The following is a 19,600-nucleotide window of genomic DNA, read 5'->3' on the forward strand; positions in this document are numbered from 1 at the left end:
TTAGATGATGGACATACAACAAGATGACTGCAACAAACTACGGACAGACAGACAGACAAGACGAAGACAGGCGAGAAAGACTGGGGGGTGGGAAGAAGGGTGGCAGAAAGGAGACAGGGAAAGTACAGGAAGAAATATCGGAAGAAGAGGGGCGGACAAAGGCTGGAGAAGCAGTGGAGGAAAGCTAAGGCCAATGGGGACAGGAGCAGTGGAGTTAAGGATTTAAACGCAGCCGCTTTGGGCAGTGAGAGGTCCAGTTCAGGCTTTTCCTGGACCCTCAAGAGTGTGCCTCATGGTTTTTAGTGTCGCTGCTGCTGGGTGGTGGCAATATTTCCCTTTCGCATGGACTCTCAAAATTGTAAAATACCAATTTATTTACATTTTCAGCTCTCTGATGGTAGGTTTTGTGCAATCCCAAAACTCAGGTCAGTGCCATGGCATATACAGATGTTCACACAAGGGAAAGAGTTCATCTGAAATTTTACTAACACAAGTATCCACCCATGCTCTAATTTCCTTAATAACATCTATGACACTTGTTAACATCTCCAAAACTACAGATTCCATCCTTAAGAGATTTGTATTTTTAGAGCTCCTGGAAACTTATTTCCCTCCAAGATTCAAATGTCCACACAATGTCCCACTTAATGATACCACATGGTATTAGTTTCTTCCGATTCATATAATGTGTCACGTTACAAGAAATACTCGAAACTCACAGTCCAACAATTCCACTTGAGTATATATTCAATAGAATTGAAAACATAAACCCACACACTGAAAGATATAAATAAATGTTCACATCAGTACTATCCTTCCAGTCAAAATGCAGAAGCAATAAATATTCATCAACAGATAAAATGTGGCCTATCCATCAATGGCATATTGTTCAATAATAAGAAGGAATGAAGTGTGTTATTTGCAAAATGATAGGCACCAATAACAAAAGTCATATATTATTTGGTCTTCCTCCATATGAATTTTCAAAGTAGACAAATCATTAGGGCCAGAATGTAGATTCCTAGTTGCCAGGTTTAGAGAAGACAGAAATAAGGAATGACTGCTAACTCTTACTATAGAAATTCTCCTTAAAATGCTGAAAAGGTTCTGAAATTAGACAGCCATTGCACAGTACTATGAATATACTAAAAACCTGGAATTGTATGTTTTTAAAAGGGTGAATTTATGTTATATCAATTATATCTCAATGAAACTCCTGTTAAGCAAGAAATGTTCAAACATAAGTCAGCTGATCATTTATGTGAGTATTGCAAAAATAATTTTTGACTGATTGTTTTACTACAGAGTTCAAGTACTTGATTCTTCATAATTTACACAGAATGTTTTGATTTGCAATATATAAAAGCAGATGAGTAACTCTTACATTAAAAATATGAGTCCATATATCTAAAACAAAATTAAAAGTAAATGTAATCAACTTCAGCAAAACCAAAGACCTTCCCCAAGAGAGTTTAAATAGTTAAGACTGCTCCCTTCTTCCACATGTGGTTGAATGGGACAATCGACCAGTCAGTGCTGGCTGGTGAATAAAGATTCCTGAGCTTCTAAGAGTGCCTCCGTCTCATTTCTAGGATAGATTTGATCAACTCGCAACATTTGGAAGCCCCAGTGAGATCTATCCATCCTGAATAATCTAGGGACTTGATCTTCATGGACTCCCCTGCTGAGGCTGCAGAACCAGCACCCCAGGGCACAGCCCAGTGTGTCTGAATGCCCAAGCAGGAACAAGGCACCATCCAGAGAAAACAATGCCAACTGGAGTCATGTGGAGTGCAGAGCTCTCCCTAGGTCCTCTAGAGGCCCTCCAACAGGTTCTTAATCACACCCACCCATTAGTGTGAGGAGTCTACTCCTCATGTCCACAACCTATAAACACGGCATAAACACGGCATCTGGTTTAAATCCTACAACATCGCCCATCCAGCCTGGAGACATGGTGAGAGGCATCCTGCACCATCATCATAACAAAGCTCAAAACTGTGAAGGTAGCTAGGAAGCAACTTTAGATCCATAACAGGCAGTGAAGAAGGATTCCACCCAGAACCAGGTAGACATGGGGCCATCAGAAAATTAATGCCAGAGCAGGGCCCATCACCTAACAAACTCTATTCTCCTGGTCTTCATGATTAACTCTCCCGCTACTGCCCTGGTCAGACCTGTTGCCCTGCTCTTGCTGGGCCTCATTTTATTCTGTAAAAATGATGGTCATTTCCACCAAGTATGACCCTATAAACATGGATGAGTCCAAGATTGTACTCTTTGACTAAAAATCAGTGTGGAATGTGCCAGACAACAGAAAATGGCAACAGTAAGGCTAGGTCTTCTGAAACACTTCTGGGACACGTCCATTATCTGACCTTTGCCATAAGCCTGGGTTGTTGGAAAGTCCTGAAATGTGAGTGGCAGTGCTTATCACAGATGATATCTCATTCCAGGATGAGAGCTTTCTTTTCTTTCACAGCTGATTATTCCAAATTGTTTTCTGTAAATGCAATTGGAAGGACCTATTTGTCTGGTTCTATTGCTCGGTACTAGGTGGGATGTGACTCTTACTGACTGTGTAGTTTAAAGTGCAGGATACTTAAACTGAGTGTCCATGTTCCACACCGCTATAATTGATTGCATAAATTGCATTGTGCACTGATGTAAACTTGGTTGATGGGTTTGTATCATGTGCCAGTGCTTTTAGTTGACTGGATAATCATTACTTAAGAACCCCTGAACATGGCTGATCAGGGTTGATCCCCACTTCCATGTGTGGAGGAATGGGAGAGTCCACCAATCAGCACTGGCCAGTGAATAAAGATTCCTGAGCTTCTTTAAAAAAAAAAGAAAGAGATAAATGGTTTTGAAAAATAGCCTTTAACAAAATATTGATATATTCCTCAAAAGGCTATATGAAAAGACTAATCTTGTTAACAATTTAGCCTGCATAATATTGAAATTTAAATGGCTTATTTTACATATATTTAGTGATTTCCTTTGTTAATTGGGACCTAATTTACCTGCCCTTGTCACATGATCAAATGCTAATTCCCAACGAGAATTATCAATGATTTGCTACAGTGCTAATTGAGAAATACGGCATAATGAAATACCCAGCTACATTCATATAAATAGAAAATTTTAATAATGCACTAATTTATATTAATATAAACCTATCAGCTATAAATTTAAGAAATATTATTAAGACTTCATGGTGCTAGAATAAAGAAAATATAATCAGTGCATATAATAAGCATATCTTTATTTGAAAATGTCTATCCATAGTCAATGAACTTACAGAAAAAAATTATACCTACCACTTTCAATTTATCAATTTCACTCTTAAAAACTAACGAAAACACGCAGATAATCTTTGTATGGGCTTTTGATATTTAATCCTCTTTCTTAGAGTATACCCACACACAGCCCAATAGAAGTCAATGTATCATTCCCAATATTTTCAAACATTCAACTCAACAGCCTAACAATACCTTCTGCTCCACCTTCAAGAACTGAGCCAGTTCTTCCACGGTTAGGTGATCTTTCTTGTCACTGTAGCTCAAGAGCAACAAATAAAGATCCCGTCTCAAAGACATCATTTTGTAAAAAACACAAAATTCTTCAAATGTCAAAGTTCCCTGATTCTCGTCTGTGTCAGCTTCCTGAAAAGGGCACAGAAAGACAAGGCAGCATGAGAGTTTAGTAGCAAATTTCATACTGGGAAGTATATACATTGAAAAAGCTAGCAGATTAGTCATAAATGGTGAACATGCACTTAAGTACACACCAAACAGCATAAAAACTACATAACATATTAGACCACAAAGAAAGCTTTGTAAGTATGAAAAATCAACCTCCTGCTAAAACAAAAAAGTTAAGGAAATAAAGCATCTTTCAATAGAAAATGAAATTCATACAAGTGAATAAATGCTGATAAAAATTCATACTAATATTTGCACAATGAGGTGAACATGGTAATTAAAACAAGACATGAAGTCTTAAATTTATTGGAAAGTAAAAACAGAAACTAATAATTCAATATAAAAAGCAGGAAAAAGTTAAGCCACAGAAAATATAAGGAAAAACACTATAAACAAAAGCAGAAAGTAATGGGTCAAGAAACAAGTAGATATTAACCAAATAAGTAGATACTACCAAAACCAAGAGCTGATTTCTGAAAAAACTAATTCTTACCAAATATATATATATATTAATAAGACCAATAAAGAACAAAACAGAAGATGCATTAATGGCTCTTATCAATTTCTGAACTGTAATTTAATCTGACGTCATTTATTTTTCCTCCATCCTCTCTGGCACCTCCTTCCCTGCTTTGCCCTCTAGAAAAGAAGGAACAATCTCTCTGGGTTGTTTTCCAGCCAAAGTTGTTTCTAGTAATCATCAAGCAAAAACCTTTTCACCATGCATCTTCTGAGCAGCTGAGTTTGCCACCCAAATCATACATCACTGGGGACACATGATGAACAAGCAACCCATGTACATGGTCTTCGTTCAAAGGGAGCGTGTTGGTAACTGAACAAAAACTGTTTTCCATTCAGAGTGGTGACTCATATCCTATTGCTTCTGGCCTTATCACCTCCAAGAACAAGGGAATAAGAAGCAGAAGGAGCATAAAACACTAAACACCAAATCGCCCTGCTACCTAGTTACAAGTATGGACTATCATCTATCTAGTCAATCACTCCAGTGTGTGTTTGTTCTTATGACTCCTGTTAAAACCCGCAGCTTTTATAAATTAGTACCTCACTTTGAGCTTTAGTATCATGACTAAATATAATATCAGTAAAATGCCTGAGTAAGTTTCACCAAAGGATTCCCTCAATAACCAACGCAGAGATAGCATCTCATCTAGCACCAGCAAGCAGCTTTCTGAGCTCCTGGAAGAAGCTCCCTACATAGTGGGAGTGACCAGTACCTCCCAACCCTGGGATTCCAAACCTCAAAACTCCTCCAAGACAAAACAGAGAGCTCTTGAGGTCTTAGACACGCACAATTTCTCTAACATTAGTCTTTATTCTGATGCTCACAACAGCCCTATGACGGAGGCAGACAACACGGCTGTCCTCAAAATGACTCGATGGAGTTTGCACCGTTATTGAAGTGTCAAGAAAAGTGCTTATAATTCTCTCTAAAAAAAAGCATCGGTAAGCCAAAAAAAAAAAAAAAAGCATTTCACAAAGCGAAATTATGCATACACATGAACTTTATGAAGATTTTTTGTTTGATGAAATAAAACTCTTCTCTTTATCAAAGAGAAGTACAACAGCGCAAAGCTAGTAACATTCACTTCCAACAAAACACAGCAGCTTTTCAAGGCACCTCAAACAGCAGTGAATTCAGTGCACTTACACAAGGCGGTGCGGTTGCATACACATACCTGAAACATTTGTCTGACTTTTCTTCGGGGCAGATTCACATTTAGTTTATGCATCAGTTGGTGTATTTCTTCAATGTTCAATAAGCCATCACCATTCTTATCGGCTTCCTCAAAAGTCTGCTTCACCCATATGAGGAAAAGTTAAAGAAAACACCCATGCTTTCATCAAAATATTTTATCAGCAAAAGAAATTAAGTTAACATTCATGCAAAATACAAAATAAATAAATATATAGGTAAACGTGTGTACATATATTCTCATAGATGAACTGCATGGCGGAGATTCTCATATCAGGAAGTGAAGATTACACTGCAGTAAGCATCTCTACCCCCAAATAGGAGGACTCCCAAGGAAACTGCTAAATACACCTTGACAATATGATACTAGATTGCCTATACCTACAATGCCATGACATACTTCAAAGGCAGAACAGTGGACTTGTGATTGTTGCTGAAGGATTATGCTATTGCAATAATATGGGGGGGTAATAGTAGGGGGAGTGGAGAAAGGGAACTAAAGAAGAGGAGGTGCAGAGGGGAACTCCTATTCCTACACAGCTATATCATGGAGAATAATAATAACAATAAATAGGAATTTAAAAACAAACAAAAAAAAGAACTTGAGAAGAAATAGCTAGGAAGCCCTGGAATCCAAAAGGCGTAGTGAGCTGCTAATAGGGACAACAGTCAAAACCCCAAGACCATGGAGACACACATACACAGGTGGGCAGCAATGAAATGAGAGTCAGAGCAGATTAGCTTCAAAGCTTCTGTAAGTCAAACATTCTAAATCCAAACTCAATATAAAATCTATTATTACAAAAATAATTTTTAAAAATCGATTACCATTCATCAACCAGAGGGGGAAAACTACATCACTGGTCTTAATTTCCACAGCAGCAAGTAAGATCTTCACTCACATCCCCTTTAGTAATGTACATAAACCTAAATGTTCCTTTATGATTTTTTTTCTATCCCTTTCTTCTCATTTCCTGGCCTGCAACAGCCAGAGCAGAGCCAGTCGGAAACCATGACTGAGGAGCCTCTTCCAGGTCTGCCGTGCAGGTGCAGGCTCCCAAGGCTTTGGGTGATTCTCAGCTGCTTTCCTGCTTCCCATCCACACCTCCTCTTTCAAATGTCCTTTCATCTAGTCGCATGGAACGGCAGATGACTGCTTCAATCCTTTCCTAGGTCCTATTGCTACATTTTTTAAGAATTAACTCCGCTAACTCAATCTTAGTTTCACTCAGACAAGCTTGTAAAACTAAGTAAGAAATTCATGAAGAATTAATAAGAGAATCATGTCTCCAAGCTAGACTCTTGCAAACTGGTCTAGCACTCAAGTCTTCACAGATACAGCCTATCTCCATGCTATGTCTCCCTTCTATTGATAGTTTAGATGGTCCCTAACAGTCCTAAAATCCTAACTTCGGGAGTAACCCAGTGCACAAGCCGCATATGCTAACGGTTGCCTTCCAAGCTCAGGTATAAGAGTAGGAGAAAGGAATTTAGACGTAAAGGATTTACACTGCATTGTGCTTTTTTAAACACCTTCAGTGTGCCGAGCTTTGGCTTGCTTTACAAGCTTAAAAAAAAGGTAAGATAAATAAATAAATTTTTAAAAATTTTTGAGTTAACTTTGAGCAGGGGATTTTCTAAATGGGGAGCAGTTCACAGATGGTAGGCATCGGGTTACAAAAGGTAAGAATGGTATGTATGCTTAGAATACCAAATTGAACTTCAAAGTTCATAATGAAAAAAATGAAGGTGATGCAAAGAAACCTGAGAATCAAAGGGAAAGAGAGTTTTAAAGCCAGGAAATGGGAATTGGGAGTACATCAGGAGAGGTCGCTGGGTAAGCTCTGCCTATCAAGTAGGTGACATCAATTGAGAGATTTTCATTTCAAGACAAAATATTAACTCCCGGTGGTAACACAGCACATTTGCATTTCTTACATGATTCAGATTGTGATTGTAGGAGCCTGTAGGTTAGAAAGGACAGACTGTACAAAAGGTAAAACTTCATTCTAGAGTTTTACAGAGTGGTTTTGACATTGTAAATTTTGTTTCATACTTTGTTCCCTTTAAAACATTATAAAATATTTGTAAGAACCCAGCTCTTTCAAGTTCAATTTTTCCTCAAACTTCAATCAATATCTCATTATGTATGACATCTGGAAGTTAAAAGGAGCCCCAGACCTGGAGGAAAAATAGCTGAAGTAAAAGAATGAGGATCTTCAGTAATTACAAAGAAGTACCTGAATCTCATTTTGTTTTGTTTTCTGAGCACACTGCACTCACTCCAAGAGTTCTGATTCTTTTGGTTGAGGACACTGCTCTGGGCCACACAAAATACTTGTCCAGAGTTCAAAGAAGTGATTAAATAGGTCCTAATACAGCAATGTTTGTACTATTTTATCCTGAGATCCTTTATCAAAGCCTCTCAGAGGCATGGACAGAGGTCATTTCAACAGGCCTGTGTCTGCAGTCAGACCTGCAGAATCAACACCTAACCTGGACTTGACCATTGATTCAGGGGACAGAGGCAAGGTTGGCCCAAGAAGCAACACTAGCCCTAATTCTACTGCAGACCTGGCCTGGGGACAGCAGGTCACGGATGTCACCTCTCGGAGCCCCTGTACAAGTGCAGTAACAAGCAGGTGACTTTGAAAACCCTTCCACTACCAAGACTCCATGAAAACTGTTCTTTCCAGTAACAACAGACAAGCAGACAAAAGGGGTCAGACACAGTCAAGCCGCAGTTTACAGTCACACACTTGATACTTTAAGCAGAGAAATTGCCATCTGTGGAGACAAAGTGAAAGAGTAAATTAACAAAAAATAATAGTCTTAAATCAAGCAACTACAGAATATAACAAATTAAAGGTAAACCCATCCTATAAAAGGTTTCACTATAAATATTTTAGGCTTTGCAAACCATTTGCTCTCACAAGCAACTACAAGAAAGGAGCTCTATAAACACATTCAAGGGCCAGAGGGAAATGTGCAGGCCCAGTGCCGACATCCACATCTCTGCATTCCTGGCTTACTGAGATCTCAGAGTTTAATCCATCCAAGCAGGAAAGTAAAAGACTTGTCACTTTTCACCTCTCTTTAGAAATAACAACCGTTATCTTATTATTTTCAAAATGTCACAACATACTGGGCAGCTTTATAGACATTGGACATATCAATTCATTTGACCTTAAGACATCTCAAATATAATAGGTGCTGTCATCAACACTACTACCACATTAAAGATGCTGAGGGAAAAGAATGGAAGCATTTCACCAAACACACAAAGTACAGACTCGAACTGGGGCTAGACCCCAGGCAGTACAGCAAGGTCAGAGAGCCCCATGATACTATACAAAGACGCATGTCAATGCCCACAATGATGGACATACGACTGTGTATGAAGAACTATATGTTAGTAATGATTTAGATGAACTAGGTGGGAGGGAAGGGAATTGGAGAGGGGATAAGGGAATATGGAACTGTATCATAAGATGATAATAATAATAAAATGTAAAAATAAATAAATAAATAAAAGAAAGCAAGCAAATGAAAGAAATCACATTTAATGCAAATCCCACAGTGAAGGCTTAGGTAATTAAATCTCTTTTTGTGAACCACAAAAAAATTAAAAAGAAGCATGCCAAAAAAAATCAAAGAAAATGCATTATGATCAAAAATGCACTTTGATTTTTTTGCATCAAAATAAACATCTTTAAATTCCATTCGCTCCACAAACTTTTGAAGTACCCTTACATTACTTCCACTCAATATGACCACCCTGCTGCACAAATAATTCATCTGCTGCTCTGGGCTGAGTGGATTTTCTCACAATCATTTAAGATTTATTATTGTCATTATTCACTCACAGTTGAAATTTTAAGTACTAAATGAAACCAAATAATGAATTTCCCAAATATGCTCCTCTCAATATAATTAAATGCTCAATCAAGGGTGTCATTCTCTTATTAAGACATTGTCTTAAAACCCTATCAAATTCTGACAAATATGTGTGAGGATTGAGTCAACATAACGCGGCCTGTGCTTTCAGCTTCCTCTTTACAAACTATTTAGTAATGCTTCCTTTCTTTGTCACTAACATAACCATGTACTGCATCCACGTTAATGCTTCCTATGGCATCACTCCCCTGTGCCGTCTGGAGTTCATTTGCTCTCCCCATAATGCATTTTCAGGACATAGAACTCTTCAGCTGCCAGGCTGATAAATTCAAATATGAAAACTTGCAGGTGTCATTCGACATGTACAAACAAGCCAGATCAGAAACTATTGACCAATAATGCAAACACAGGCTTCCGAACTGATGTCCAACTGCCATCAGTCTGATTTAAAGGATTATAAAACAGACTTACAAAAGTGAGTTAGGGCTCTGAAATACTGTGAAAGTGCCCCAGTAACCTGAAGGAGAAGGACAGCTTCTGCAAAGGGATTTCAATCACAATGGCTACTGGTTTTCCCTTTTTTATTGCAGAGAACATCTCGATTTTCCTAGGCATCTGAGTCATACGCTCTCCTGAAGGGCAGGATCCTGGAGATAAGGAGATGATGTTGGCCTTAACACAACCAACCTCAAGACAGTCCTGGCAGTCCCACAAACATGAGGTCCCCGCTCTTCTAACCACTGATCTATAGGAGGCTGCATTTTCTTCATATATCCCAATCAAAACAACTTGTCACAATAGATTGGTTAAGTCAGACATCAAAGAGACTTACAAAACCATGATGCAATGCTACACTTCCAATGTGTTTTGTTTGACAAATAGCAACTTTTCATTTTAAAAATACTATGGTAAAAGTAGTAAAGTTCTTTATGATTTTTAAATGAATTAACGTTTTTAAATTCTCAAATTTTAAAAAATCTAATCTCTAATATGAAAAAAAAAGAATCGCATAAACTAAAGCTCTTTGGAATTTTGACTTTTTCAGACTGTAAAAAGAGTCATGAGATCAAAGCCTGATTGTGTCAATTAAGCCGGTTTGTGAAGACTTGGCTGCAGAGGTAATCCCAGTCAAGAACCAGAGGTTGACTTTCGGGGCAGCTTCTGACCATCCTTCCCATGGCTCTGAGGAAACCTGTGCCAGCCAGCCTTGCTCTCTGGACAGGACCTCTTGGAGCTGCTGCTGCTCCTGCAGCTTTCCCTGAAAACACAACCTGCTGTAGTATGAACAAGCGGGAACTGTGCCCGCCACTGAATTCACTGAACCTCAACTGCTCCATCCAGTCATTGTAGGGAGTCAGTGAAGTGTCTGCCACTGCCCCAAAACGCATTCTTACCAAATCATTGATTTTGCTTGGTTCTTTTTTTGTCATGCGGTAGAAAGTAATGTGTATCTTAGAAAGTAACAGGTGGTAGCTCAAGCAGTTGCATCCCTGCCACCCACATTAGAGATGTGGAATTAATTCCTGGTTCTTGCCTGTGGCCTGGCCCAGCTCCAGCTGTTGCAGGCATGTGGAGAGAGAGCCTGCAGATGGGAGATTTCTGTCTGTGTCGCTCTCTTTCTTTCGGCCTAACAATAAGAAACAAAATGTTGGGCCTGGCGTGATAGCCTAGTGGCTAAAGTCCTCCTCACCTTGCATGTCCAGGATCCCATATGGGTGTCAGTTCTTATCCTGGTGGCCATGCTTGCCATCCAGCTCTCTGCTTGTGGCCTGGGAAAGCAGTCGAGGACAACCCAAAGCCTTGGGACCCTGCACCCGCATGGGAGACCTGGAAGAAGCTCCTGGCTCCTGGTTTCGCATCAGTTTAGCCTCAGCATTGTGGCCACTTGGGGAGTAAATTAGCAGATGGAAGATCTTTCTGTCTCTCCTCCTCTCTGTATATCTGACCTTTAAATAAAAATAATAAATCTTAAACACACACACACAGTGCTTGTCTCTATGCATGTGTTTTGTTTATTTATAAATCCCAGCAATATTTATCTGCATGCTGGAAGTATTGATGAAAAACATCATGGCTCATCAACTCTGGTCCTCACACTCTCACGGTCCTTTCACAGGCTGAATATTTTCATTGTGCTCCAACAACATCCTGGATGAGGGATTAGACCTAGGACAGTACCAATTCCTCCCTGTCTGTGATATTATAATAGATCATTCTTGAGTTTGGTTCACATTTCCTAGCTCAGAACTGCTTAATCAAGGGAGGCCATAGAAATCCAAAATAAAGGTCATAAGGCCCTCCTCCATCCAAATGATTCTGGTCCCACACCTGGAAGCAAAGAATGATGAATAAAATAAATAGAAGGGCCTTCTTGGGCTTCCCACTTGGCCAAATAGCAACTATCGCCAATTTACTATTCTATCCATCTCTAGAAAAACCCCAAAGGACACAGCTCCCAGAGCTTCCAGACAGGTTTCTGGCAGGTGGTATACCCACAGAGGGCATGGAGCTTCATGTCTATTTCCTTACAGCTCATCCTATACATCTCTTCATCTGAACTACTGAACATTGGTGTTTCTCAGAATTCCATGAACTGCTCAAGCAAATTTCTCAAACCGAAGAAGGCCATTGTGTGAACCCTTGCTTTATAGCCAATCAGTGAGAAACAAAGGGCAAGTTCTCTGGGACTACAAGTGGCATGGGGCAGGACCGTTTTAGGGACTGAAGTCCCAGGGTGGGACCCAATAGTGCACCAAGCCTGTGTCAGAACTGAACTGGATTAGAGGACACCCCGCTGGCATCCTTTGCTGAACTGATTACCTGCTTACTAGAGAGGAGAAGTCCCTGTACTTTGGGGATTTCAGAAATCTTCTGTGATGATTGTACTATAAAAACAAAAGGAAAACATCTGGCCTTTCCAACATAACACTTCTGGAAAAAGATTAGGATCCACATTCCAGTGACACAAAAGAGGTAGTGCCATTGCCATAAGAACAGGGGAGCAAGTAAATTGAGACTATCCAAAACACGAAAAGGGGAACCAATGCAGTCAACTAGCCTAAGGCCCTCATATTATAGACAGGATCATGGAGGCCAGAAGAACCAGCCACTTCAAGCCCAGTAGGAAAGGTGCCTTCAGATGGAACCTGTTCGTCATATTCCTATCAGCACTAAAGAGTCACAAGGATGGGCTTATTCAGGAACGGGCCATGAATCCTAGTCTTCTCAGACTATTCAGAGGCACAAATATTAAGTAAAAAATTATTTTTCCTTGAGTATCAATCACTGCAGTGTCCAAACTGTAAGTAAAAATGACAGGGAGAGAAACGGAGGAAAGGGGCTTAGTGCCTGGTACATCATGGGCCTTCCAAAAGCACATGTGAAACTAAGCTGGCTGTGTGAGAGAATAACACACACCAACACTTCCTGGTTCCAGTTGACCAGTACTTCTACAACAAACGCTCACAATAACATTTAATGTGCATCTCTTCTGTCTTAAGACACTTTCGTCTCACAGACTGTGGAACCAAATACAGTTTCTTCCAAAGAATTCTGGTCCTAAGCTCACACAAGCTTACATTTCCATGTATTTTAGATAATCATTCATTTAGAGTGGGAAAGAAGAAGGGTGAGAGGGATACTAAGAGTAAAGAAAGACACAGAAAGTGGTTTACAGTTTCACAATTATGGAAATTAGCAAAGCATAGCCTACTGCTCACTCCACACTCACACAGTGGTAGGGAGGATATTGGTCATGGGTTCTCTGCCTTTTGGCCAGGGAGTCTTCATCACTGATGCCAGCCATCAGGTACTTGAGACCAGTAATCCAGGTACGAGCCTCCTCCGGGTTTGAGGTGATGAGGTCCAAGGACTCCATGTGGTTGCCATGGTAGATGGTGAAGCAGCAGCTGGGGTCAAAGTTCCCCTCAGCTTGCCTGTGGAATATCTCCGACTGCCGGCCCTCAGTGACTTTGTAAATAGAGTCGATAAGAACTGCAAGGGAAGGGAGATACACAGCTGTACAGCTGTTGAACACTTTCACTTATACAGATTAAAAACAAGAAGAAAAAATCACGTTAAATATAAAAAGTAGCTCTATGCCTATCATGTGGTACCATCATCATATATTTATACTTGTTGAATAGTACGATAAATTAACTGGTGAATTAAACCTGTGAATGTAGAGTGGACAAAATCTTGCAAAAACAGGTGAAAGGAAGAGAAGGGGTGAATGCAGAAGGGTTATGGTAGGGTGGAAGGGAAATGTGGTTATCTTCTTGGACCTGTACCTGTGGAAGGCAAATGCGTGAACTCTGTTCTCTTTATATTATCAATAACAAATCCAATTCAATTAAAAAGTAATTATAAGCAAGTCATTGCTTGCGTGTTGAGTTTTAATCGTAAAAATGAAACACAGACCCTACTGTTTCCTGCTAGAAACCTTCTCTACACACATGTTACCTTTCTGAGCAACCTTAACATTTAAAAGCAATCAGTCAGGATGAACTGAGATTCTAGTAAAATTAAAGTTATGCCCATCAGGGCAACAAGTCTGCTAGCAAAGGCAGACTAATGAATATATCAAATTGATAATACATGTTTTTATGAAGAGGAAAAAAATTTTAAAGTTAAAACAAGTCTTTGATGCACTTCAATGTACACGAGAAAGTAGCAGGGTAGGAGGCCAAAAACATGTAGCAGCAACTGAACAGCACAGCTGAATGGATCAGGGTTCATATGTAACGCTTTGGTGGCAGAACAAGAACAGGGCTGGGAGAAGCAGACACAAGGCAGCATCCCAAAGGGGGGTAGCCACAGAATCGTGAGGACCAATGCAGGGATGCTGAGCAGGCCATGTACACCGGAGTAGGAAACTCAAGAGGTCCATGAGTGGGAGGTAAAGCTGGCAACAGAAGACCAGGCTATAATAAGATAGAATCACAGAGATTACCATTACTTATAGGGGCAACACTGGAAAGGTGTATCAGAGAAGCACTGGCTAGGAACAGAATTCACACTTAAACATGTTTTGTCTATTCACAGGTTTATTTTGAAGCAGGAATTGGAAGTGTCTCTGTGCTATTGATTGTCTACTTTTCCCTTAAGGGCAGAGTGCTGATAATCTCTGGTGTGAACTCATTCCCCAGATGAGCCATGAGAAACAGAGCCTGTACTCAACTCCAAGGAAAGTTCTTGGGGATCCAAGCTACTGCAGTGGCTCCATTCCTAAATGCTATGGCTCCATCCAGACATGGGGAAACAACCTCATTCCAACCAAATATGAGGTTGTCTGCTCTGATGGAAGAGATTGGAAAGGAATTCTTGATTTCTAAATAAGAAGCCTCAGAAGAAAGCCCCTTGCTGCCTCTCTTCCTTATCAGAACAGCTGAGGCCATTGACTGCTGCTGATTTTACGACACTTTTCACACAGGAGACAAAGCCAAGAGCACTTTCGGGAAAGAGAACAAGACAGAGGGTCTAGGCTGTATCAGTGTCTGAGGACTTGCTAGGTGAGGTAATATATTTGTTTATCACACAGGCCTAATTTAAAAGAGGCCTGTTGTTACTAAAACATACAGAATAATCTAGCAAGGTGAATGTTGGTTAGGACACACCAGATGTCTAGTAAAGCATTATTTCTAGGCCTGCCTGTGACTTTTTCTAGATGAAATGGACACTTAAGTGAGTAGACTAAAGACTACCATGCAGCCAGCGGGGGGGCGAGGTACAGTATAATGGCACAGAAAAGGTAAGATTGCTTCAGACTCCAGGCCTTCCATCAGTGCCCATCTCAGGTCTTCAGATTCTGACTGAGTTATACCCCCAGCTCCTTGGTTCTCCACCCCACAGAAGGCATATTATAATCCCGTAAGTTCCCTATTATAAAACTATTTATCAGTCAATCAATCAATCAATATAGCACAGGACCAGCAGGAGACAGACAGATATCCTATTTGTCTGAGGAACCCCAACTAATGCATTGTGGAGAGATTTTAACTAGAGTTCAGACCAAAACCACCTTACTTGATATCATTAAAACAATGCTGTGAATTCATTAATCTGTCCACAGTGCTTATGATATGCTAATAAACTTAAAGCCAATTTATTATGCTCATCACCTTTTACAGGAAAATAAAAGCCTGTGGAGGTTTATAACCCAACTTAGAATTCTATCATGTCTCCAACCCAGGAGAAATGTTGGCATTTATAGAATTCGGGGATAAAGAAAGCTTTTATGAATTTAAGCTTCCCAAAGATGGTCTCCATTTATTCTCTCAATATCCATGAGCAACTGACTCTAAGACTTGCAAAATTATGAAAGGTCCATTCACATGAAGCTTTCTCAGAGCCTATCCAGAGTAACCAGCTGCTACTGCAACTAGTGGAGCAAAGAATTCAAAGCTGGGTTTTACTTTTTGCCTTCTCACTCTTCCTAGAGGGCCGCCATCGGAGGCGAGTCCGGTGCTCATCCAGGTAGAAGAGCCGTGCCAGTCCTTTGGCTCCACGCTTGAGCTTGACCATCTGCGTCCCCGACTGCATTACACTCATGCATCTTTCAACTGTAAGAGAGAGCAGGGCACAGCACAGTCAGTCCCCATACAACAGACATGCGCATTAGCATCCATATCAGAGCTCAGATTGACCCACAACGACCCTCCAGATTAAAAAGCACAGTTGAAAGAGGCACTCCGAAAAAGTATTTCATCCTGCTTAAGCCAAAAAAACCCCTTTTCTAGTAGAAATAATTCTACTTCCAGGTAAATATACATTGCACATTGGAACCTTTGTTCTGTTTCCAGGCATAAGACTACTGACAAGTAATTCTTGGTTTTATGCTCTTCAATCAAAGCCTCAGATACAACAAATCTTGTGAGTTTTTATATAGCCAGTTATAAAAAATATCTTATAAAAATGCTTTAAAATGCAATCATTGGGAAGAAGATTGGCAGATGCTGACAATTGCTACGGTTTAATTCTGGCTACATGGAGGTTCAACTTAATCATATTTTTTGCATACGTTTGAATGGAAATATTGTTTGAAATACAATGTTTGCTTACAACATAAGCTTGGTTTGTCAAATCACCCATTTTCTAAGTTAAAATTGTCCTGTAAACCGCCATGTCTTTGAGATGACCATTGCCTGTAGTAGGCGGTTTAGTCTGTGCCCCTTCTTTGATGACTGTACCCCATTTTTCCTTTGGAAATAAATGCCCCTTCTCTCATTCCATGTGCCTTTTGTAGCCCATGAGTCATCCCGGTCAGGAGTGAGTTTAACTTGACTCATTCCCTTGGAAACAAATCCCAACAGTTCCTTAAAGGAACAGAACTGAGTCATTTCACCAGCCAACATAAGAAACGTTCCTGAATGGCCATGGCAAGATTCCACAGTTGACAGTTATTCTTCCTGGCAGTGACAAGCAATTCCATTGCTCCCTTCATTCTGGAATCCATGCAATATTCTTCTGTTTTATTTTTCATTCTATTATCCAGAAATTGCTTTTGTTCCACAAAGATCAACAACTAATTCACAGGTGTGTACAACCATTACAGTGCTGAAAATACCTGGCTCTGAGTACTCACATCTCAACAGTGTGCTATGAGAAATACAAGAAACAGAATACGAACTTTTTTACTTCAGCCTTGCTTCTTCTGGCTAAGTACCTGGCATTTACTAGAAAACACAGTTTTACAACTTAGTATTGTGTGTATAGGGTATCCTTAGGGGAAACATGAGGATAGTCACTCCCACTTTTTATTCCAAGAGCTATATCTTCCCCCCAAAGATATCAAGGAGAGATAGTATACATTAAAGTTTTCCCCCATGGTTTGATCTTCCAAGGGAGGCGATACATAGGTTGCCTTTACCCATTTTACCAGATGTATAAAACACCAATTTTTTTTAAACAGAAAAAACTGAAGAAAACACACACACATAGAAGCTTAAAACATCTACCTTTAGGCTCAGAACAAGAGTTAAGAATTGATTTCATGTCTATTAGTAAGCCCCTCACTGCTGTGCATCATTTGCTTAGGCGAATAAATCTGAGGGCTTGAAATCCTGACAGCCACTTGAGCAAGTTATTTAATTTTTCTGTGCCTCAATTTCCTCATCTACAAAATAGGTGTAATGCATACTCTCTAATGGTGGTGAGAAGTGAATGAGTTAATTCATATCAAATACTTAAAACACTGCTTAGCGTATCACAAACACTAAGTGGGGGTCCAGGGCTGTTGTAAACCAGGTAAGGCTGTCACCTGCTATGGAGGCATTCCTTATGCGCACCACTTGTGTCCCAGCTGCTACATTTCCAATCCACCTCACTGCTAATGTGCCTGGGAAACAGTGCCAGAAGGCCCAAGTGCTTGGGTCCCCAGACCCACGTGGGAAACGTGGAAGAAGTTCCTATCTCCTGGTTCAAGACTCTGAACCAGCCCAGCTCTGGATGTTGCAACCATCTGAGGAGTGAACGAGCAGACAGAAGACATACTTGCCTTGTGTCTGTCTCTGTCTTTGTCTCTCTCTCTCTCTCTCTGTAACTGTGCCTTTCAAATAAGTAAATAAAAACCCAAGTGACAGCTATTTCTTACAGACTGAATGCTGACTGGTGTCAAATTCACCAAAGTGAAGTTTCAAAACTCATGCCTAAAAGGGATGGCATTGAAAGTGAGACATTTGGGAAGCAATTAAATTTAAATGAGGTCAGGAGGGTAGGGCGCCCTTATGATGGGATTAAAACTCTTGTTTGAAAAGTAGTGATGGGACTTGGTGCAATGGCTGATTGGCTAAACCCTTAGCCTGCAAACAGTGGGAATCAATATGGGCACCATTTAGTGTCCCAGCTCCTCCACTTCCCAACCACAAGCTGGGTGGTCTGGGAAAGCAATGAAGGTTGGCCCAAAGCCTTGGGACCCTGCACCCATGTGGAAGACCACGAAGAAACTCCCAACTTCTAGTTTCAGCCTTTTAGGGAGTGAGCCAGCAGCTGGAAGATCTTTCTTTCTGTCTCTTCTCCTCCTCTCCATAATCTGATCTTTTTCAATAAAAATAAATCTAAAAATAAAATTAGAAAAGTGGTGGCATATGCATTCATTCTCTCTTCCTCTGTAACTCCACCTCTCTCCCACTCTTTCCCTCCCTCCTGTTTCAGACAGCAGAGCATAAAAAGGGAAAAGATGATCTGATTAGAACAGTGGCTAACAAGGGACTAGCCATGTATCTAAGTCTATGGGTCAGCTAGGAGCATGCTGTAGGGCTGGTGACACTGGTGTGATAAGATGGTCATTCATTGGCAATGAGAGACTCACCGAGTAAAAGATTGGCTGGATAAAAGACATAATTCAGAGACATAGTGTTCTGGAACAGTGGGTTAAGCCTCTGCTTACAATGTTAGTATCCCACTTCAGAGTATCAGTTCAAGTTCAGGCTACTCTTCTTTGGTCAAGCTCCCTGCTAATGCACCCAAGAAAGCAGCAGAAGGTGGCTCCAGTGCTTAACACCCCAGCAGTCATGTGAGGGATCTTACAGAGCTTCTGGCTCCTGGCTGCGGTCTGCTCCGGCCCCACGTGTTGTGGATGTTTACGGAATAAATCAGCAGACAGACGATTTTTGTCTCTCCCTCTACCAATCTTCCTTCCAAATAAATAAAACTTTGTAAAAAAAAAAAAAATACACAATTCAAGAAAGTATATCTTTTGGAAAGAGAAAATAAAACTATTTAAACCTAAATAGAAAACTATATTAACTCTACCTTCAGAGATCTATAAGCAAGGACTGATGCAGTAGCTCACATGATGAGCTCCACTCGCCCACACTATCCCTGCTTTCCCTTCATTACTTCCTTAAGCTCTCCCTGAAACTGAACTGCTAATGGCTACAATACCCAACGCTTCCACGGAAAAATCGCAGTGACATAAGAGTGGAATCACTGGGGCTGATATTACCGTGTGGTGAGTAACAGTGATATAAGCCACTTCCTAGGACACTGTCAAGCCTGTGTAGACCCCAGTTGGGGCCCAACTACTCCATTTCTAATCCAAGCCTCTGCTGATGTGCCTGAGAAAAGCACCAGAAGATGGCCCAAGTGACTGAGCCACTGTAGAAACCCATAAGCAGCCCCTAGCTTCAGCACAGCCCAGTGCTAGCCATTGCAGACACGTGGGGAATGAACCAGTGGATGGAAGGTGTCTCTGCATCTCTTTCTCTGCTCAACTCCCCAAAATAAGTGTTGTTTTAAAGATTTATTTTTATTATTTTTATATTGGAAAGGCGGATATACAGAG

The 19,600-nt window shown here is 40.4% G+C and overlaps 1 protein-coding gene across 2 annotated transcripts in view; it reads right to left on the reverse strand.

Moving 5' to 3' along the window:
* Positions 1-19,600, reverse strand: part of PLCH1 (phospholipase C eta 1) — a 197,626-nt gene that overhangs the window by 75,683 nt on the left and 102,343 nt on the right. For both annotated transcript variants that reach the window (XM_040974931.1, XM_040974930.1), the window contains exons 2-5: positions 15,732-15,878; positions 13,068-13,311; positions 5,405-5,534; positions 3,498-3,668 (exon numbers count right to left, since the gene is read on the reverse strand). In XM_040974931.1, coding sequence (XP_040830865.1) covers positions 3,498-3,668; positions 5,405-5,534; positions 13,068-13,311; positions 15,732-15,878 — 692 coding nt within the window. The remainder of the gene's footprint in view (positions 1-3,497; positions 3,669-5,404; positions 5,535-13,067; positions 13,312-15,731; positions 15,879-19,600) is intronic.

This window comes from Ochotona curzoniae, unplaced genomic scaffold (assembly GCF_017591425.1).
Source record: "Ochotona curzoniae isolate NIBS_2020 unplaced genomic scaffold, NIBS_Ocur_1.0 contig_2599, whole genome shotgun sequence".
In the NCBI taxonomy this organism is placed as follows: domain Eukaryota; kingdom Metazoa; phylum Chordata; class Mammalia; order Lagomorpha; family Ochotonidae; genus Ochotona; species Ochotona curzoniae.